Below are 16,179 nucleotides of genomic sequence, written 5' to 3' on the forward strand. Positions count from 1 at the left end.
TTACTCAGCCACTCTCAAAGAACAGGGTAGTCATCCTAATCAAACTCTCCATGCTTTAGCAAAAGCGTTTTTTCTCGTGAGGTGTAGCTATAGTAATAGAAAGGCTCATATTTCCTTTTTTCTTTTCAAGCTCTCAGATTAGCTACTTATATTTAGATTTTCCCATATGACCTTTCTATTAAACTTTTCCAATGAACTCCATCAGCTCATGTTAGATGTCCCTGATTGTTCACTTGTTGGCTTTGCTTAATCAGGAAGTTCAAGCTGCTGTCACTGTCACCACTTCAATAAACCTCTTCCTCAGCCTGAATACAGTAATATATTAGTGTTTTTTTTTAATTGCAGAGAACTCTTAAATGTAAAAATAATCTGCATGCATGAAAACTTTGCATGCGCTTGCATTTTCAGTGAACCAGTGGTGGGTTTATTTGAAACCCACCACTGAACCTGATATCACATGATGTTTTGCTGCCTACTCCAAATATTAGGTCTTGGCCTTTTAAATTGGGTGAAGAAAGGACATTACTCTAGAAATTTGAACATTGATCAACAGAATTTGCATTTACTATCCATGAGTTGCTGGGATTGTTTTGTGATGCCTTCTTAGTTTTTCAATAACAAATTGCTTATCACAGGTTTCTGGATGTGTGCTTCTATAATAATCTCAAATCCAGCCTGCAGGAAGAAATTGATGGATGGTTTTGGAGGAGGTGGTGGGACTGCAGCTGCTATGAATCTTGGAGGAGTGGCTTATCTAGTTTCCTTTCAATCATGTTTCAGTCCCAGGAAAGGGACTGAAATTATTGCAGTCACTCATTGGGAAGATCAATGAGAGGGTATTTTGATGCTAGGAGTGCAATTATTTTGATCCTACTCAATCTCTCATTAGCATTTTATATTATCAACCAAGGTATTTTGTGAGAGTTGTGGGGGGGGGGGAGGGGACATACACACTTATTTTGCAGTAGTTCCATTCCTTCCTGCATAGGTAATTCCAGTCAATGGCACTGGCAGATAGTTTTTTCCTGTATAAAGCATGATAGGGCTTTGACCCGTCAATATGCTGAGGATACATAATTATATCTTAATCATGGACCAGATAGGAGATCAGGTAACTGTCTGGAGGCAGAAATAGACCATATGGGACAACACAGTTGAATTCCAGCACAATGGAGCTTTTCTCCTAAAGCTGTCAGGGTTAGTCACAACTCCTATCTTGACTTTGGACTGAGATCCACTTCCCCTGGAAAAGCAAGCCCCAATTTAGGATCTTTACTGGACTCATGGCTTCTGTTTGAACAGCAGGTGAAAGATGTGGCCAGAGAAAACTTTGCCCAGTTTTGGTTAGCATACCAATTGTAGCATGTTTTGAAATGGGAGGTACTGGCAGCAATGATCTTCATGATTCAAAACTAGACTATTGTTTGGGACTGACTTTGAAAAAAAGCCAAAAACTGCAACTGGTCCAGCTTGCAAGATGGCAGGTGAGAGCTGTTTCAGCAGAGATGCATCTATGTTCATGCTGCATTTGTTGTCACTGTGCTTCTGAATACAATTCAAAGAGCTGCTTTTGATTTATTGAGAGTCCAAGATTCCCATGAGACCAAACAGAGTTTGTTCATCCTGTATCATCAGCTACGCTAGTTGCCTTCTCTCAGGATGTTGAGGGTAGGGGTTCAGGACAGGCTTTGGCAGAGGCAACATGGTCACTTTGCAACCCTCTGCCCTTGTGGTCCATATAATTTTAAGAGGAATAGTTGCTCCATGGATTTGGGGAACTTGAACAGACTATCTTTTGTGGCTTTTCTTTCAGATGTCTTAACTCAGAGATGTCAAACTCGTGTCATCATGGCGGTATCACGTGACCTATCATGACTTTTTCCCCAGCACGAGGCACATCTTGCCTGTGGACTGTGGATTTGACAGCCTTGTCTTAACTGATTGTAATTATTTTACAAGGCTTTTGGCTGGAGCCTGTAGAATTGGATGGGACTTAATTCATAAATTATGTATGAAAATAAAAAAATAAAGCACCATCAGTTGCAGTGTGGTTTTTACTTCCCAGCTCCTTCTCCCTCTAAGCAACTTGCCTGACAAAGAACAAAACTGGTGTTCAGGAACTTGCAGTGAATTTTGTAAAATAATGGTTGATCTAATGAATTTGGATTTTATATTGTTTTTCTCTCATGGTTAATGATTTTATTATTGTTTCTTTAAAGTTGTCTGTCAACTGTTCTTTTGAAATCTAATATTCTGCATCTAAGGATTATCCACCAGAAGGAAAAGCTTGTATCTATTTTTTTTTACAAAGGACCAACTAGAGTCCCAGGGCTTTTATAACAAGTAAAATATAAAATTCAGGAAGATTCCTTATTCAAGTGAGCAGATAAATCATAAACAGCAGTTTAGCTCATGTGGGACAAATCTTCAAGGGTGTTTATATCCTGTCAGTATGATGACTGCATTACTCATGAATCATGCAACACATGCTCCAGTCCATTTTCCTCACTATTATCTTCTAAAAAGTCAGGTTTGTTTCCTGATAGTTTTTGTAATGAATCTTTTGGGAAATTATACCATCTGTGCACTGCTGAATATGTTGTCTTCTAATATTTTTGTAAATGTTTGCTAGTTTACTTAGGGATGCTGCACAGAAAAATCCCAGGCTCCCTTTATAAATTTAAATCCGATGGGAAAGTGAGGTTTCTTTCCTTTTTATTTTTTATTTTTTGAATTAGGAGAAATTGACTAAACTAAATCATATTCTTCAACTGGAAAATTTACTAAAGAAATGGCAAAACCTTAAGAACATAATGGAAAAAAACATGAGCATCCTGATCTCTATGGGTCAGAAGTTGTAAGGAGTCTGTGAGATGCAACTGGGCAGGTGTAGGCAGAATCCAGGGGAGGTATGAAAACTTTAATTACATTTTTACAATAAATACATTTCACCCCAAAAGTTTCATTGTATTGCTTTCATTGTTCTTGTGTGTATATTTTGCTGTTGGATTTTTAAGGAAAGTTTCTGTACATTAATATTACACTAAAAGGAGTTGTGATGGCAAAATATTTAGGAATTCCTGTTATAAACCTTGGAGAATAGAAAATAAATGTTTCTTTTCATTTAAAAACAAGATAACATTAAATATTCTAAAACAAAGCAACAGCTGTTCAAACTCAGGCACTTCAGCAAACAGAACAGTGAATTAAATGCAAATACAACTGCAGTTCTAACTTGCAGTTTGAACTTTACTGGCCAGCCAAAGACACAAGGGCTGTCTAGAAATGCTGACTTCAGAATACAGAATAACAGAGTTGGGGAATCTTATAATCCAGGGGTCCCTAACCCTCGGATGGTGGCCTACTCCTGGGCCTTGAGCCATTCAAATTGGGCTGTGGAAGTGGGGGGCGAGGGTGTATGTACATCCCCATTTGCAGGAACAGCAGTCAAATGCATTTGCGCAAGAGGCAGACAGGCATGCTGTCATACCCCTGTTGGAGTCTGACTCCAAAGGAGAGGAGGAACAGCTGACAGGGAGTGGGAGTGTGGCTCCTGTGGTTGTGGAGGAAACTGTGGAAGGGCACAGGCCGGATGGGCATTCAGAGGAAGACCCAGGCTCATCCCCTCTTCATCCTAGGGCACTCAGGGAGGAGCGGATAAGGGAGAAACGTGAATGGCTAGGTCTAACCGGGAGGAAGGAGTCCTGATCCCCGTCATGGGCTGCGGCTTGGAGGATTGTTTAAAAGGACTGTGCATGGCAAAGATGCTGGAAGCAAAGCGTGCATTCTTATCTGAGCTTATCTGTGTTTTGGCTTCCTCCCCAGCTGTGTTTGCTGCATTATCTGGTAGAAGTCTGCAATTAAACATCCTTGTCTGCCGTAGTAATTCCTTCAGTGTGTTGTGTTGGGTTTTTTATTTTGAATTAACTTTACTTTGGGTGTGGACTGCATTTACTCCCTCCGTAAACTGTTTTCTTTAAGAGTTTGATATCCAGCCGAGGATAATTGGACATTGGAGCCAAGTTGGAGGTATTAAAGGGACTTTCTTCTATTTTTGTGACTTGGTTATTTTTGTGTCACGCCTGGGTCATCACACATGCCTGTCACTTGCGTACATGCACACTTGCCTGCCACTCACATGGAACCATCCCCTCTCACCCCTCCGCTGGTTCACAAAGTCAGAAAGGTTGGTGACCCCTGTTCTAGTCCAATCCACTGCTCAAGCAGGAGACCCCAGACTCTTTCTTTTTAAGCCTCCAATCCAGTGATGGAGCATCCACAACTTCTGAAGGCAAGCCATTCCACTGGTTTATTGTTCTCATTGTCAGGAAATTTCTCCTTAGTTCAATAGTTTCAGGATGTACTTATCATGGTCCTGTTCTAAACACAGTGGATTTTGTACTAGCCTTTGGTATAATGTTGAACCGTATGCTAATACAGGAAAGAGGATCCAGGGTAGATCCTGATCTGTGTTCTTAAGATAATGTTAATGATTAGAAAATTTAGTTTGTACTTCTAAAGACTTTCTTGTTTGCTTCTTTGTACATATATTATGACATAATGTTTGAAATTCTAGATAAAGATATAGCAAACCCCATTTCAATGTTGGAAAGGACCAGAAGCATCGCAAGCTGCTGAGTAATGACTAAGATCTAGGAACTATGGTGCTTTTTAATATATTGTTTTAAAGGTTTCTTTAATCAGATTGCAGTTAAAATGATACGTTCTCTCTGAATCAGGAATCATGTATTAATTTGGATTGCTGATTATTCATGGCAATTGTACCCCAAGGATAAGGACCTATTGAAAATGAACTTTTCTAAACTTGTAAACCAATCAGAGAAAGCTAGCCACAGTCTCATGCATTTGCTGGATGCTGTTTCTGCTACATTAATCCAGGATAGAGCAACATGTGATGTTGACATTTGTATTCTTTTAAAGATTTTTTTTTGCCAGAATGCTTTTCAATTCTCATGTTTTTATTTTATTTTATTTTTATTTATTTATTTTGATTTGTCAATCGTTTACAAGATAATAGGTATAAGTATATACATAGTTATGAATACATGAAATGGGTACATATAAGAACAATAAAAGAAACAATAGGACAGGGATGGTAGGCACATTGGTGCACTTATGCACGCCCCCTACAGACCTCTTAGGAAAGGGGTGAGGTCAATAGTAGACAGTCTAAGGTTAAAGTTTTTGGGGTTTTGGGAAGAAACCACAGAGTCAGGTAGAGTATTCCAGACATTGACCACTCTGTTGCTGAAGTCATATTTCCTGAAATCAAGTTTGGTGCGGTTAACCTTGAGTTTATATCTATTGTGTGCTCTTGTGTTGTTATGGTTGAAGCTGAAGTATTCATTGACAGGTAAGTCGTTGCAATGTATGATTTTATATACCATACTTAGATCAGACTGAAGACAGCGTAATTCAAGGTTTTCTAGGTCTAGAATTTCAAGTTTGGTGGCATAAGGTATTCTACAACGAGTAGAGGAGTGGAGAACTCTTCTTGTGAAATATTTCTGGACTTTCTCAACTGTGCTAATATCAGATACGTAATGTGGGTTCCAGACGGATGAGCTGTATTCGAGTATTGGTCTAGCAAATGTTTTGTATGCTCTGGTTAGTAGTGTGATATTACCAGAGAAAAAGCGACGTAGGATTAGGTTAACAACTCTTAATGCCTTTTTTGCTATGTAGCTACAGTGGGCTCTAGCACTTAGATCATTAGAGGTGAGTATTCCAAGGTCCTTTACAGAGCTTGAGTCATCATCAAGATCTTGACTATTCAGCTTGTATTTTATTTTCTGATTTTTTTTGCCAATATGTAAGACAGAGCATTTATTTGTTGAGATTTGAAGTTGCCATTTGTTTGATCATTCTGATACATAGTCAAGATCTTTTTGAAGGGTAGCAGTATTGTCTGTGGTATTGAACAGCTTTACATCATCAGCGAAGAGAACGCAGTTGCTCTTAATATGATCACATAAGTCATTTATGTTGCCAGCCAAGTCTAAGAAAAGTTCACTCTAGAGGAAAATTGTTTTCCCCCTTGAGTCAGTAAATTTTCTCATGGAGACAAAATCAAACTAGCACCATTTTTTCCAACATGGAAACTTTTTATTTCAACTTTTAGTTGAAAGGACCAGGATTGGGATTCTACCAGTTCGCACCTATTCTCTAGAACCAGTTGTTAACATTCTAAGCAGTTCGGAGAACCGGTTGTTAGAAGAAATTACTGGCCTAATCCTGTAAGGAAGGCAGGAAGGAAACATTCTTACAGAAACTGCTTACAGAAACTGCCTCTCCGTTAACCCTTATTACATTCTTCGTAGGACTAGACTTCCTGTCTCAGTAACATCTCTGGAGTTTTTTCCCCCTCCTTTGCTGGTACTTTGCTTGTGTGGAGTGACTATTCAAAGTTACAATGGCACTGAAAAAAGTGACTTATGACCATTTTTCACACTTATGACTGTTGCAGCATTCCTACAGTCATGAGAGGCCAGACGAGGAGATGCATGCCTCAATGTGAGTGATATTGAGTTGGCCACACCCAGCTAATAACATGACCACCAAGCCATGTCCACCCAGTCACATGACCATCAAGCCACACCCACCACCTAAGCCACACCCACAGAACCGGTTGTTAAAAAATTTGAATCCCACCCCTGGAAAGGACCCTTTGCACAGAGCATTGGTTTGTGTGAAACAAACTTACTACACAATTCACTAGACTTGCAATGTTTCCTATCAGTGGGAATTCCAGGCGTAGTTTCCCAGGTTTGTAAGCTTCAAATCCCAGAATTCCACTGCCAATATGGTCATTGATGATAATTCTGAGAGATGCCCACAAACCTGCGAAATTACTAAGGCTGGGAAACACTGCACTAGAGAAAGTGAGATCCCTAGAAAATATGATGTTTTAGAACAGAACGTGATATAATTTGCAACAAAGGCAGCCCCCGAGAAAATTATTTTATGATCCAAAGTGAGGAAATCAGGAAAAGAAATGACAAATGTTTCTTCATAAATGTTATAAAGTTGATTTTTGGGTACTGAACCAGAAATTTAATCAATTAACAGCATTTGCCACACATTATTGCACTGCTGTGACTATTATCTTGATTGTTTTTAACTACACATTGCAGACACCCCTGTGTTTCTCTCTCCCTGTCTCACTGTGGTATTTTAGATCAGCAATTAACAGTCTTGCTCAACATATCATTTGTGGCAAACTAGAGCTGCAGAGAAACAAATCACAACTAAAACTTCATGGAAGGTTAGGGATCAGAATAGCATAGATGATGCTATCTATCCTACTTGGGATGAGAAAAATTATAGTACAAATAACCCAGTTGTTTCCCAACTTTGTCCACATCCTAGAGTAGCTTAAAAAAACAATGGACAACCAGTATTATATCTGGCATTTGTGACCTTAACTTTTTTATTTTATCACAGTAGCTATCCTGTTAGCTTGAACCCACGTTTTGGAGAAGCAACATAGAAATGGATGACAGGATTATTTAGACAGAGGGAAGTGGAAGATAAGAACCATCTAATTTTCTCTTTGGGGTCTGATAGAATTAAGGGTTAGATGGTCTTTGTCCAGATTGTTTATGCATTTCACTCCATGGGAGCTACTTTCTGTGTAATTGTGGTTCCAATTAAAAATGTTTTATTCATGTAACATCCATTATAAATATTACTTCATATAATAATGGATTTGCACAGACAGAGAATATAACATCATAATATAAGCACATTAGATGAAAAAATAAGGGGCAGTTTTCCTGTGGAGACCTCCAAGTACTTTACATTTTAATATGTATTAATATAAGCAAGTTGTTTCCCTCTTAGAAGTCACATTTGTGTGATTTCATTTATACAACCCACCTGTGACGGAGATGGGTGATTTCAAAATTTGATAATAAAATAAATAAAATAATGTTTCTGACATTACATACAGTCTACAATTTTAGGAGAAATATTTAAGATAAAGTACTTATGGAAGTGGAATATTATCTTTGGCTGATTCTAATTTTTTTGCAAAGTCTGTATGTCATGGAGATTCTTTGGAATAGAAAAAAATATTGATGAACTAGAGATGCATTCAAACATCAATTCCAATTTGAAAATCTTTAATACATCATCTATTATAAATATTAATAATATTTATAATATAATTATAAATATAATATAAATAATAAATATAATATAATATAATATAATATAATATAATATAATATAATATAATATAATATAATATAATATAATATAATATAATATAATATAATATAATATAATATATAATATAATATAATATAATATAATATAAAAAATATAATATAATATAATTATAATATATATTAATAATATTAATAAATGTATTATAAATAATACATTTAAATTACTGCAATTGAAGAGCATGTAAGTATATGATTTAAATATTTTTAGAAACAGGATTTTTACTAACCAGATTACTTAGCACAGATGTAACTGGATTTTGTAACAGCTAGGAAGCCCCAAATCCCTGAAGTTCTGTATATGGCTTGCTGTGTCAGGGCAGCTTTGCTCTAAGCTTATGTGACATGACATTTAACAAAGCCACAATGTGATATAATTTTTATAATGAAGCCCCATTTAGGGTATAGCTTCAAGCTGCAACAGTGATCGCATCACTGGATTTTCATAAGCAGCCCGGTGGAATATGATTCAGCTTTGTTTCCCCATTCTGCTAATATACAGTCTTTTATCCTGCTATGATGATAAACTAATTAAAGGATTAAGGACACTTGGAAACACAATTTTCCTAAATATGCTTGATAGATGTCAAGGAGCAGTAATGGGGAGGAGTTGCGCTCTTTCAGGTTTCTGGGAATATCATTGGATATAGCCGAGGTCAACTGGAGACACTGCAACATTTGGAATATACATTATTGGAATGATATATGAAATATTAATTTTTGATTAATCCAGTTATGATATAAACCTGTGAGTGCTTATCACACCTTTATTTTTTTTGCATTATAATTCCACTAACTGAAAATAGTTTTTTAGCTAAGGAAAATCATAATTTAAAAATCCTATTCTCATAGTCTTTAGGTTGTCTGAGTTAAATTTCAAGGGACTGCTCGTCTTCTGTATCATAAATTGTGACTTGTCTCTATTACAGTTACCCATCCAGTTTTCTAATCCCCAAATTAATAAACTTTATAGGTACCAGACATCTTGGTGCATATGCCAATGAAGAAGGTTGCCCATCATTCACATACTCTTTGTGAGTTTACAGATAATAGCCTTTCCTAATGAAGCTACATTTCTAAGCGTTGTCAAAAGCTTTAAAAATTGGATGACATATTTCTTTTTAATGTATTGAAAGCTTACCATTTTTGCAGACTGGACAACACTGTTCTGGCTCATAGACTGGGTTGACACATTCAGGGACGGCACAATCTGCTACAACACAGTGAACTTCATTGCTGGGCTCACAACGGCACCATTCACATGGCGAGGGCTGGGAACAAAGCTCAAATTAGCCCATTTCAACCCTTCTGGTAGTTCGGTAAACAAAGACACTCTAATCTTGACTTATACATTTCACTTTGTTCATACTTGGATTCTTTGTTCATATTTGGATAATACAGTGTATATATACTATAAAATGTTATAAAATGGCCTTCATTTTATAGATAACTTTTTGGGGTTTTACACTAACTTATTAAAGATTTATCATAAAGCTCCATAGCAATCTTTGATCCTGCTGCCTTTAGTGGTCATGGAAGCTTCTGACTAGTTAAAGGCTTAAGAGTTCACATTTTGTGACATCAAACTTGCTTTTATTGCTTGTGTTTTAACACCTGAGAACTACCACTATTGCCCTGCAACTGGCAGGAATGCCATGCTGCCCTCAACTAGAGGTGACATTGAGTTTCAAAACAATACTCTCAGATTTATACAATTATCAAATCCCTCCATTTGTGGCTGCCAGCACATCTTTCAGGAATTAATTTCACTGGCTAATTGTGTGCTGTATGAAGAAGTATTTTGGTCTGTTCGAAATCTTTGAAGGAAGAGTTTTGGACCCAGCATTCTGAGAGAGGACGCAAAACATCTCTCCACCCGCTTTCTTCACCCCATGTGTGATTATATACACTTTGATCATGTCTAAGATGGTACAGAAAGTCCACAGGATCTACTTCAAGGAGCTCTGTAATTCTGTAAATAACTTCCCAACTCTGATCACTCCAAAGTCACAAGGACTTCTCAGAGTGGAAGCGCTTTTTCATTGGAACTATGGTTTTATAAGTGCAGAGAGAAGGCTGCTTTCACCAAAATCAGTGCAAAGGCTTTCAAAGAACAGCTTTAAAAATGGCAATTGCAAACTTTTCAGTAAAAAAAAAATGGTTTAAGCTGTGTATTAATTATTATTAATAATCAAATATTTTAAAGGAAGTAGCATAATACATTTCTTAGAAACTTGTGCTGCAGTTGTCCAAATATATTTCTTTAAAAACTTGGTTTCTAAAGTCCCTGTAATTTTGCTGACTTCCAGCACAGTTCTAATTAATTTATTTCTTTTGAAAAGTAGGTTTAATTTAGCAGTTTCATGAATCTGAATGCTGTAAAGGGGGTATTCTTTAGAGAACCCCAATGACTTTGGTTTTTTTTTTTGTTATGAATGTGAAATCGATCAGTTTAAGCTTGCAGGAATACAAGATCATAAAGGGATAAATTCTTTATAACTCTAATATATAGAAAGGAAAAAAGGAAAAAATGAATTATAATGGAAAGAAGTATACAAAGATGAAAGCAAAAAGCATAACATATGTAAAAAAATAAACCTCAAGATTAAACCATGATCTGATGGAAAATATTAGATTTTAAGCCATGTGGGTATGATACAAGCTACAATAGGTGGAGGAAACATATTTCATTACTCCAAGGTTTAAAATCGGGTGGCGTTAAAAAAAGCTATACTCCATGAAGTCTAAATCTATATTTCTTCATATGTTGTGAAGTCTAAATATTGAAGGGATAATTGTATTTCTGCTCATGAATATTAACAAAGGAGAGGAGAAGTAAAGACAATGGGTTGACAGCAAAGTAATAAGAATGTCTTTCTTCCTTATGTTAAAATTCAAATTCTGTTCTTTCCTTTTTAGGGAAATGACAGCTTACACTGTATCTTTTGTTTGTACATTTGTACAGTCTTCTACTAATATGGATTTGGAATCACTTTGCAGTGTATGTTTGTCCACACAGGTTTTAGAAAGAACCACAAGACAGTTATTATTACTTGAACGTTGCAATGGGTTGTTATAGCTATTGGAAGAAAACACCATTATATACACAATCCTATTGGAGGGAAATGATGACTCTGCTGTATCCAAAGCCCAGGCATATAAGTCCCCCTGCCCTTCAAGTGTTTTTCTTTTCCATAACAGGTAAATCCCACTTTGTTTTATGGAAACTTGGTGACCCCTGTCTTCAAGATATACCAAAGGCATGTCATGTAATGTCATGTCATGTCTCTGTTAAAAAAGAAAAGAAAAAGAGGAAATGGTGTATGGCAGGATTGCCCCAGGAACATTAAGGATTTTTCTAAAAGAATGTTTTGAAATATTTTAACTGGGTAGCCATCTTTGTATTTCATAGTATAGCAGCCAACATAATTGCTTTGCTTTACTTTGGAATAAAAAGCTGGGATTACTATCTGAATTCCCTTGAATAGAAACAACCAAGCAAATCTCCAAATTGCACTAGGTAATTCATACAACCAGTTTGAAGGAATGCTTTCCAAAACAATGAACCCTGGAATTAAATATCTCAATTTTTGAAAGAGTGGCTTTGTTCTGTTTGTTGATTGCTAATTGTGCAAGTAGGCTATTTCCAAAGACCAAGCCTCAACTTTTCCTTTTGATGGTGCTTGGCTAATCATTATTCTTCTGTGTTAGCACTCAGGAGAAGACATATATTTTTCATTACAAATTCTGAATGGTTTTACAAACTAATCCTGAATTCATGCAAGCAAAAAGACTTGCAATTCATTTCAGAAATGCTCTCAGTTTCTCATGAATTCGTTCCCCAAAACCTCATGTCAACTCTAAAATTAGCCGCAGTATAGCAGCTTACAATCCTTATTTTCACTTACTTTCTATGTAACTTTTGCAGTCAAGGTAAATATTTGTTGTCCTTATCTTAAAAGCAAATTCTATGCATTTACTCAGTTTTCATTCCATCTTCATGAAGCTTTTTAATTCATTTATTTGTTTTTGCTTGGAATGATAAGGAAGTAATAAGCTGGTTTATGACTATAATAACAATTGATTTTTAGGGGGGGGGGGGGGGGGGGGGGGGGGGGGGGGGGGGGGGGGGGGGGGGGGGGGGGGGGGGGGGGGGGGGGGGGGGGGGGGGGGGGGGGGGGGGGGGGGGGGGGGGGGGGCAGAAGCAAAAATAATATTTTGTTAAAGAATCGACAAAAGAATTACTTTCATTACACAGTTTGTTGACTGTGTCCCTCAAAATTTTAAGTTAGTTATTGTTTTATAATGCAAGAGATTTTGCTTATTTGCATGTCCCATGGGATCTGTTTTTCATCCACATATAACACCTATTTTTTGATAATATCAGGAGATGTACCACTCCTTTCCAGTAAGGCTATGGCCTAGTTGTTATATATTGCATATAGAAAAACATCAAACAGAAACAATGACACCAAATGACTTTGCTCTGAGTAAATGAGACATGACAGATATGGAGGTTTTTTGGTTCTGCAGTATGATATCTGAAAATAACTTAGAAGAGAAAAATGATGTTATATGATATTGAAAGCAATTGTCAAGATCAGAAAAAAAAATCATACCATTCTAACTTTAAAGGAACTTTTTAAATTTCAAAGATCAGTTTCAAGATCTTAGAAAACACATTATGTTTATCCCATTATATTCAGAGGTAGGAACCTGTGGGCTATAAATCACAAGTCCTCCTTTTCCCACAAACTAATTTTTCTTTATTATGAAATAATTTCCTATCAGCCATTGCTAACATATTTTTGCCTTTTGTGAAAAAATAGTGCAAATCCTTCCAGAACCATTAAGGCAGGAGAATGCCTCCCTCAAAAGCTTTTATATGCCATATACATAAGCAAGAACCATTAAGACTGCACACTAAATCACCTTAGAAATATACAGTAGAACCTCTGGTCACAACCTTAATTCATTCCATAACTTTGGTCTCAACCCAATTTGGTCATGACCCAACCTAATTTTGGAAATTTGGCACTTACAAAAAAAATGGTGTGGAAGGGGAAATCGGCCACATGAAAAAAAAATTGTGAATTTTTTGGTCGCAACCTGATTCGGTCATGGTCAGAGGCATTTGTGACCAGAGGTTCTACTGTATGTTCTATTGATTATGTATCCTCTGGAAATACATTTTTTATTTTTTTGTTTCTATATACACATCATTGTGTGAACAGTGTGGTTCCACATCATTTTACATTTTAAAACAAACATGACAATAGCTTCACATTAATATTATTAACTTTCCTACATAATTTGATATTAATACATATTATTGATCTTAATTATTCAATATTCTCATGTACTATTTTGTGTCAGTCTATATTCTTAACACTTATCACTTCTCTTATTATAAATTCTATATTAGTAGTCATATTTGCAGTCTTTAACACATTATAAAATTCAAATAGCCATTCATAAATTCGTATTAATTTGTATTTTATATTATTTATTCCCTTTTTAGTTCTTGATTGTGCCATCATTACACTTAAAACTAAATTTCTTCCTATTCCCAGTTGTAATAAAACAAACAATATTCATCTATTAACATTTAATGTGTTATACCATTCTAGTAATACTATACTCCCCTTTATATGTTAGCATATTTTACTCTTATTTTTAAATCTGTCAGGTTCCACGTTATTTCTTTTCCTACCTTACAATATTAATTTCATATCTGTTACAGTTAACAATTATATATCTTTAATAATAATCCTATATTAAAACATTAATTCCTTTTTTTATTACAATTACCATATTAAATTTCATGTTTATTACAATTAGCAATTACATATCTTTAATGCTAATCCTCTAATAACATATTAATTTCATGTTTATTTCAATTAACAGTTATACATCTTAAGTAATAATTCACACAATCATGTGGATCCCTTATATCTCTTATTCTTGTTAAAGCATTAATTTGTCACTTCCTAGCTTGTCTCCCATTTTCTATTATTTTTTACGTTTCCTCTTAATCACTCCTCCCTTCTCTTTTAAATTCCGTTGTCTCTTTTTCAAATATCTAATTTTACCCCTCTCCTCTCAATATATTTTCTCTGAGATTCCATTTCCTGTTGTTTTTCCCTTAAAACACCCCCTCCTTGTTTTATTGCATCAATCATTATCATATTAAGCTTTATTTCCTTGTTGTCTTTTCGTTTCATTTGTTGTTTTCTCTGTTTTGTTTCTCTGGTTATAATTCCAGTTAACTCCTCCTCTTCCTGGATTTCTTATTTTCTTTCTGTTGTTTATTTTTATTTTATTTATTTATTTGGTTTGTCAATTGCTTACAAGACAATAGGTATAAGTAAAAACATAGTTATGAATACATGGATACATATAAGAAAAATAAAAAAATAAAAGAAACAATAGGACAGGGACGGTAGGCACGTTAGTGCGCTTGTGCATGCCCCCTACAGACCTCTTAGGAAAGGGGTGAGGTCAATAGTAGACAGTCTAAGGTTAAAGTTTTGGGGGTTTGGGGAAGAAACCACAGAGTCAGGTAGAGTATTCCAGACATTGACCACGCTGTTGCTGAAGTCGTATTTCCTGCAATCAAGTTTGGTGCAATTAACCTTGAGTTTGTATCTATTGTTTGCTCTTGTATTGTTATGGCAGAAGCTAAAGTATTCATTGACAGGTAGGACATTGCAATGTATGATTTTATATACCATACTTAAATTGGACCGAAGGCGGCGTAGTTCTAGGTTTTCTAGGTCTAGAATTATGAGTCTGGTGGCATAAGGTACTCTGCAATGAGTAGAGAAGCGGAGAACTCTTCTTGTGAAATATTTCTGGACTTTCTCAACTGTGTTAATATCAGATACGTAATGTGGGTTGCAGACTGATGAGCTGTATTTGAGTATTGGTCTAGCAAATGTTTTGTATGCTCTAGTTATTAGTGTTATTACCAGAGAAAAAGCTATGTAAGATTAGGTTAACAACTCTTAATGGCTTTTTGGCTATGTAGTTACAGTGGGCTCGAGCACTTAGATCATTAGAGATGAGTACTACAAGGTTCTTGACAGAATTTGGATCATCAACAAGGTCTTGACTATTCAGCTTGTATTTTATTTTCCGATTTTTTTTGCCAATATGTAAGACAGAGCATTTATTTGTTGAGATTTGAAGTTGCCATTTGTTTGACCATTCTGATACATAGTTGAGGTCTTTTTGAAGGGTAGAAGTATTGTCTATGGTGTTGAATAGCTTTACATCTTCAGCCAAGAGAATGCAGTTGCTCTTAATATGATCAGAGAGGTCATTTATGTAGAGTATGAAGAGAGTTGGTCCTAGAACACTGCCTTGACACCACTGTTGATAGGTACAGAATTTGATAGGACGCTCCCAATTTTGACCATTTGTTGTCTGTTTGACAGGAATGCTTCTATCCAGTTATGCAAGCGTCCAAAGATACCGTAAGATTTTAGTTTTAGGAGTAGTTTGAATCAAAGGCTTTACAGAAGTCGATGTAGATTGCTTGTGTCTCTGCTGCTTGCATCTCCATTTCCAGCTTTTCTACTATGCCCTGTATTTTGTTCAAAATGTCCTCAAATTCTCTATTCATAATGTCTTTTATAGCTTGTAGTTCCAACACAATTTCTCTACATATTCCACTCATCTTTGTTCTTGTTTATTTCTTTTCTTATTTCAATTGTCCAACAATAAACCAAGCCTCCCTTTTCAAGCTATAAGTCTAACATCCAGGAGTTTTTAAGTCCCAAAGTTAATCAATCTATTTCTTTTAAGTAATCCAAGGGTAATATATTCATAAATTTCTCCACCAGTTAAGTTTTATAGTTTAGATTTCTGGGGTCCAAATCAAAGTCACTTCTCGCAAAATTTAAAGTTCTTGTATCTTTATATCTCC

General features: G+C 35.9%; 1 protein-coding gene across 2 annotated transcripts in view; it reads right to left on the minus strand.

Moving 5' to 3' along the window:
* Positions 1 to 16,179, minus strand: part of VWC2L (von Willebrand factor C domain containing 2 like) — a 115,024-nt gene that overhangs the window by 71,345 nt on the left and 27,500 nt on the right. The window contains exon 3 of one of the 2 annotated variants that reach the window (XM_087949365.1): positions 9,391 to 9,520. The exons of the other annotated variant lie outside the window; for it this stretch is intronic. Coding sequence (XP_087805491.1) covers positions 9,391 to 9,520 — 130 coding nt within the window. The remainder of the gene's footprint in view (positions 1 to 9,390; positions 9,521 to 16,179) is intronic. 2 annotated transcript variants of the gene reach the window in all.

Source organism: Notechis scutatus, chromosome 1 (assembly GCF_049901735.1).
Source record: "Notechis scutatus isolate UNSWTSFEM ecotype Mainland chromosome 1, rNotScu1.2, whole genome shotgun sequence".
Lineage (NCBI taxonomy): Eukaryota > Metazoa > Chordata > Lepidosauria > Squamata > Elapidae > Notechis > Notechis scutatus.